Source organism: Oppia nitens, unplaced genomic scaffold (assembly GCF_028296485.1).
Source record: "Oppia nitens isolate AA-2021 unplaced genomic scaffold, nextdenovo-longstitch-racon4-pilon3 scaffold1_pilon_pilon_pilon, whole genome shotgun sequence".
Classification (NCBI taxonomy): domain Eukaryota; kingdom Metazoa; phylum Arthropoda; class Arachnida; order Sarcoptiformes; family Oppiidae; genus Oppia; species Oppia nitens.
The window spans coordinates 949,131-955,849 of NW_026533199.1; the positions used below are offsets into that span (position 1 = coordinate 949,131).

The following is a 6,719-nucleotide window of genomic DNA, read 5'->3' on the forward strand; positions in this document are numbered from 1 at the left end:
AGCCGTCTTGATGTCTGGAGGCGAGTATCTCTTCGTTGATGACATTGAAACCGATGGCTACTATACTAACGCCGCCGCCACTAACGTCGTCATTGCTATTGACTTTGAACGGTCGGGCCTTCAACTGGACTCTGGTTTCAACGCCCGCCGCGTTGTCCGCCGACAGGACAATACCGTCACAGTCCGGGCCGTAGATGTATATCTTTGCGCCGTTAATCGGCTTTAATGTTATCCGATGTTTGCCGTTGATTACCGTCGACATGTCGGCGACCATACGATCGTCGTTACGATTGAACAGTTCTGCCCGCAGTGTTGCCCGATTGGCACCACTACCACCACCACCACCAGCATCGGGTAGCAGATCCAAAATCCGAGTACAGATAGCCGAACCTTCAATATTGCCGACAACTGTACCGACAGTATAGTTTTGGCCGTTACGGTACAGATATAACAAGTAGTGAATGGCCGGACTAATTGTGTTATTGTCGATGAGTTTAACGGTCGCCGCCTTTATTGGCGATACCACTTCTGTATGCGATGTGGAGGTCGACGACTTCGGTGATTGCTTTCGGCGATGGTAATGATTTTTATCGTGACTACTATGCCGTAAGTATGAATAACCAGTTTGTTGTTGTGGTGGTGAAGATGGTGTCCAACCAGCAGTTTGTTGTGACGAAACCGGTTTGCGTACACTGTATGGCGATATTCGGCAGTTTTTACGCAAATCAGTTGTCAATTTGTTTACCAATTGATGACCGCGAGAGTGAAATACCAACTCATCTACAGTGGATGTGGAAGAGGACGGGGAGGAAGACAATGGTTTTGACGGCAAATATTGCCGTTTATACTGTTTATTGTCCAACAGTTGTTGTTGTTGTTGTTGTTGGTGTTGGTGTTCATCGTCAGTCAAATCAAATAATTTATTGTCATTAGTATTACACCAATCAATCGGTGGTTTGTTTGTCATCGTCGTCGTCGTCGACGACATGTCTTCGACATCTCCATAATCATCTGATGGCTGTGACAGTTGGTCACCGGTAACGGTAACGTAAATTTCGGGAAAAAGCCATAGCCTATCGGCGGCGGCGGCGGCGGCGTTACCATTGAAATGCCAATAATTGATTGATTGGTTTTCCGCAGTCATTATATACAGTATATACCGGTATATCAACTAAAAAGATATTATTAAATACTAAGTTTTTGTAGTTATTATTATTATTATTGAGGTATTTATAAAAAAAACAATTTAATCTTATTTTAGTAGTTGAAAATAATATTAATTTTTTTTATATAATAATTATTTGAGATTAATAATTAATAGTTTAACGTATAAATTAACCATTAATTGCAACAATAATTATATATATCATAATAATTATTAATAATAATAATAAATAATTAAATACTTTGTTGTGTTAGTCTCGCGCCGGACATACAGTAATACAGAATATCAATTCAATTGTGATTTTTTTTATTATTACTATTTATAATACAATTTACAACAAAAAAATAAGTCATCAAATAGTCGTTTAATTAAACAATTATCTTATTTTTTTGTGTGAATCCATTCAATTGATGGCCAATTCATTGATGAACGTCGTCCAGACATTGATGTCGTCGGTAGTTGTGTTGTCGATACTGTGTTTGTTGTTGTCGTCGATGTCATCGATGGTTAACGGTTACGCTGACGAGGGCGATGAAGAAGTAGAAAAACCGAAAAGTTTGTGCGACAATCCCACTGTTCATGCGGCCGATAGAGCCGACGGTAATACCTATCGGGTCTATAGGGACAACTACTTTTGGCAGCTAATTGGATTGCCTAACGCACCGGTAGAACTACGCGGCCCGTACAAGTTGGTCTGGAAATACATGGGACCAGTCGACAGGGATACAAGTATAACCACTATAACGTCGGGACCGAACAAAGGCCAGACATTTAAATTCCAGAAAACCCGATACTGGTCGTGGAAATCGGACGGCGAACAGGTTAATGGCGGCGCACACGGAGATGATATACCGGACGCACCGGACGGCGGTTTCGATACCGTACTAAACGATGGCGATCTCGACGGTAAAGGCTATCCGTTGTTTATCGGCTTTCGCGGTGTTTATGTCTACTACTATAAGGCTACGCCGTGGGAGCCGCTGGACAGTCATTCACGAGATGGTTGGATCAATGGCCGTAATAATGAATCGTTTCCGGCGGACTTGACCGCCGGGTTTGTCTTTCCGTCGTCCGATACCAAGAAATCCAAATACTATGTGTTTCTGTTCAAAGGCAAACAGTACTGTTTTCGGCCGATTTCTGGCGAAACCGGTTGCAAACAATGGAAACCGAATTCCGAACTGTTTGGTTGTACGGCTAAAAAATCGTCGCCCGATTCGGGCAGCGGTGGTGCCGATACTCAGCCGCCACCGCCGTCGACGGCCAAACCATCGCCAGATGAGTCGGAGATAAACACATTGCCGTTAGAATATACGGTAACACCGACAGCAAACTCTGGCCAACAACAACAAACTCTTGGCGTACTGTCCATCATTACCGGTGACCACCGACACAATTATTATCGGCAACTAATTATCAATATTATCAGTTTGATTGGCATTTATTTTCTATACTCTAAGTGTTTATAATCTACTTATACTGTATTATATATTAATTATATATTGATATATAAGACAATGTTTTTTTTCACAATTTATAATTAGTATTTTTTTAATTTGATATTTTTATTTTATTTTATGATATCCTAAATTGTATTGTATGATTGTTTTATTTATTTTAAATATTTTCTTTAATTAGACAAATATTCAATTATTATTATTATTATTATCGATAATATATAGTTTGCATAAAAAATGTCTAATTATTATATAATATATAGTAATTTGTTTATAACTAATAATTTTTGTTTCTTTGCTTGTTATTCATTCATACAATTAATCAATATTTATATATTTTTTATGATTTTTAGATTTGATTTCAACTAAATATTTGTTTATTTCATTTATTTTTTAAAAATGTAAACTTATTTTACATATTAACTAATATTAATAAAGCTTTTTAAAAAAAATAATAATTTAAATAATTAATTATTTGTTTGTTTGACGTTTCTAATGCTGTAATGTTAAACAAACAAAAAATATAATTTAATTTAGATATATTTTTAAAAAAATCTATTAAACTAAAATAACTTTTAATTTTTTGCATTAATAAAGTTTGCATAAAACCCTTGTTTATCAAATGTTTCGACAAATTGTTGATAATTTCTAGTATTGTTTTGCATCATAAATGTCTTGTCAATCAACCATTGGTTACGATTGCCGATAATCTCTGTAGTCGTGGGTCGGGTATTATATACCGGACTCATCATTGATGTCAACAATTCATTAATAATTTTAATTAAATCAATTAATATCGTATTATTATTATTATTGTTATTGTATATAGTTTCGGGACTATTAATCATATAAATTATCATAAATTTAAAAAAAACAAACAAATAATTAAATAATTTATTACATACTCTGAAAAATTGATATCAAAAATTTGGTGACCAATAATAGCCAGACTATAAATATCAGATTTTTCATTGTAGTCACGTTTGAATACTTCAGGCGCCGTATAGCCAATAGTTCCCAGTTTTGATGTATGACTATCTGATTGACTATCCGTACGGTTGTGATCAGTGGACAAACCAAAGTCACATAGTTTTAGAAACCGATTGTCAATTACCGGCCTATCATTGATGAGTATATTAGCCGGTTTGAGGTCGCGATGAATGACCGGCGGTTGTCTTGTATGCAAATATTCAACGCATTCACACATCTCTAACATTATATGACTAGTAATGTAATACTCGATACAATCCATCGGTTCATTGGATTGTCTTTGAAATGTCTTTGACTTCAGTTTAATGATATCATTAAGACTTTGTGAATATAAATCCATTTGAATGTAAATTTTTTTCGACTCTAACCACGCGTCCAAACAGTTGACCACAAACTTTGACTGAAGTTTCAACAGTTGTTTGACTTCGTCTAAAATTTTTAGTTTCTGTTTTTGATCTGAAAATAATAATAATATTAAAACAAATTAATTAATATTATTAATAAAAATGCTATTATTTTTGTTGGTATACTTTGAATACTGATCTCTTTAATTGCAAACAATTTGTTTGTTTTATTATCAAAACATTTGTAAACTTTTCCAAAACCTCCCGAACCTAACTGTACTGTTTGATTGAATTTTTCGGAGAAATTTCTAAACTTATAGGAAATTCCATAGAAATRTCTAATTATATCAATTGTTTTATAAGTAATTTGATGTTTATCGGCATATATATCAATAAAACATTTTTGTTGATATTTTTCTAAATTAATATTATTATTATTATTATCGTAAATAATTTTATAATAATTGTTGTCATCATTTTGTTTTCTAATATAATAACCGCACATATCATCGATTGAATGGATAATCAATTTTATTGGTATTTCATATATTATATGGCTATTAAATATTCCGCATTGATATACATAACCATTATTTGATAAAAAATATGTAAAACTATAGTCATCTGTTATATTAGTAGTTGTAATACACTTAATATTTTTCAAATTATTAATTAATTCTGGATTAAGATATTTAGTATTTATTTTATGTCCCAATTGATTGTTTCTATTGTCACCCCAACTGTATACAAGTTTATCACTTGTTATGGCAAATGAACAATCAATGTAACAATAAATTGATTTAATGATAGTATTTGTGGGAAATATAATACAAATAGGAGTTTTAATGCAATCGTTTTGTTGTTGTCCGCAACCGCACTGTCCGTATGTGTTAAGACCCCATCCATAGACAGTGCCATCACTGCTGAGGGCCAGTGAATGATGTGAACCACTGGTGATATCAATAATATATATATCGCTGAGGTATGTAATGACTGCTGGTTTGCTGTACTTATCACTGATATGTCTACCCAATTGATTGTTATAATTTAAACCCCAGCTATAGATTTGTTGATCACTTGTTATACACAATGCAAAGTCACAACCGATACTGAATTTTTGAACATTTTTCGATACAATTCAGGTATAACTTYGGGTTCATTGATATCTATGTTGTGACCCAAACCAAGTATACCACTCCTGTTATCACCCAATGTATAGACGAAATCATTTTTTGTTACAAACCATACACTTATAAGATTGCAATGAAATAATTTTATTTTATATTTTAGTTTAAGTGATATTTTATAAGATAATGAAAATTTATTTAACAAATCATTGGTTAACATTTTGTTTGTTTTTTTGTATTTTATAAATAGATTATTTTTTAAAAAAATAATTATTTACATATTATTATTAACACTAATTTTATTAAACTAGAAAAAATTAAACAAATTATTTAAAAAAAATAATTATTTATATATTATTATTAACTTTAATTTTATTAAACTAGAAAAAATTAAACAAATTATTATTGAAAAATGTCTACACAATGAAAAATATTATTGTATTTAATTAATTAGATATAAATATTAATTTATTTGTTATCTATAATTAAAAAAAAATATTTGTYATGGTTATTATTATTTTTTAATTGTTATCTWGGTAATTTAACTTAGTATTATATATAATAATAATAGATAAAATAAAAATTTTACTAATTAAAAAAWTTAACTTATATTAWACTATTAATTATAATTTCAATATTATTATTTTTTATGTTAATTATATCTGAATTTATAAAATGTTTAATAGAAAATAGAAAATAAAATAAATTTTTAATTAAATATATAAATCTTAYATATAATTAAAAATCATTAACTCTCACAAAATAATTAGACAAATAATATTTAAAAAAAATAAAATATTTTCAAACAAATAAAATTCACGTGAATTTATTAAACCAATAAAATTCACGTGAATTTTCAAAACCGTACGAAAAACAAGAATTGAATTCACAATTCTGTTAAGTCTTCAACAGAAAAAACCAAACGACTGTTCGCTTCAACTGTTTGTTTGACCACAACTTTGGCTGTAGTTTTTCTTGTAGTGATCTAATCTGATTGTTGTTGTCTTCACACTTCACTTCCACTTTGTGTGACCACTAGTGTTTGACTAATCAATCAATTGATCCATCACTTAGATCAGCGGCCACTCATAACCAACGAAAAACCAATAATGTCTTCATCGTCATCGACGACCACAACTACTATAGCTGTCATCTATTCATTAGTGCTGATCATCTGTGTCTTTGTGTGTCTGATTCAAGTAACGCATGGCATTGATGTCAATATCAGCGATAGAGTACAGCAACAAAACAATCACAAAGAGCTCGTCCAGACACCCGATTCGCGTATCAGACTCGCCAAAGATGAGGTCAATAATCCGGAYGAATGTACTTATCAGACGGCCATTCATCTGATGACCGTTTGTTGGATTCAATCGCTAAACAAATGGCAACTGAACGTAACGGGCGTTGAGTTTAGCGGTGCCATCAACTCGACCTGCGGTACAACCGATCGCTACGAATGTGACCTCAGGTTTTGCTGTGCAACCATCGATGTCAAGGCCTGTGCCCAGGATTTGGCCCAATACGTGTGCGCCAAGTGATTTGGCCGCCGGTCAGACTATTATTGACCAAAGTATTAGCTATATTTGTCCGAAACAAATGCCGCCGAAAGCTTGCCATTCGGTTGAGTCGTTGG

At 32.6% G+C, this 6,719-nt stretch overlaps 1 protein-coding gene across 1 annotated transcript; it reads right to left on the reverse strand.

Annotated features, from left to right (window-relative positions):
• Positions 1–3,089: 3,089 nt before the first annotated feature.
• On the reverse strand, positions 3,090–5,185 carry LOC128952658 (stress-activated protein kinase alpha-like). Its single transcript, XM_054298087.1, has 5 exons — positions 5,178–5,185; positions 4,788–5,065; positions 3,574–4,068; positions 3,232–3,334; positions 3,090–3,120 (listed from the first exon to the last, which is right to left on the reverse strand). Exons 1-5 carry the CDS (start codon positions 5,183–5,185, stop codon positions 3,090–3,092), a joined length of 915 nt encoding a protein of 304 aa, XP_054154062.1.
• Between the last annotated feature and the right edge of the window lie 1,534 nt (positions 5,186–6,719).

What these genes read in the sequence shown, in the direction of transcription:
- LOC128952658 (XM_054298087.1), bottom strand. An exon ending in TTGCATTAAAACTCCTATTT is followed by an intron (nt 4,069 to 4,787) that starts GTATTATATTTC and finishes TATTATTTTCAG; the next exon opens with ATCAAAAACAGAAACTAAAA. An exon ending in TGAAAAATCTGATATTTATA is followed by an intron (nt 3,335 to 3,573) that starts GTCTGGCTATTA and finishes CCACGACTACAG; the next exon opens with AGATTATCGGCAATCGTAAC.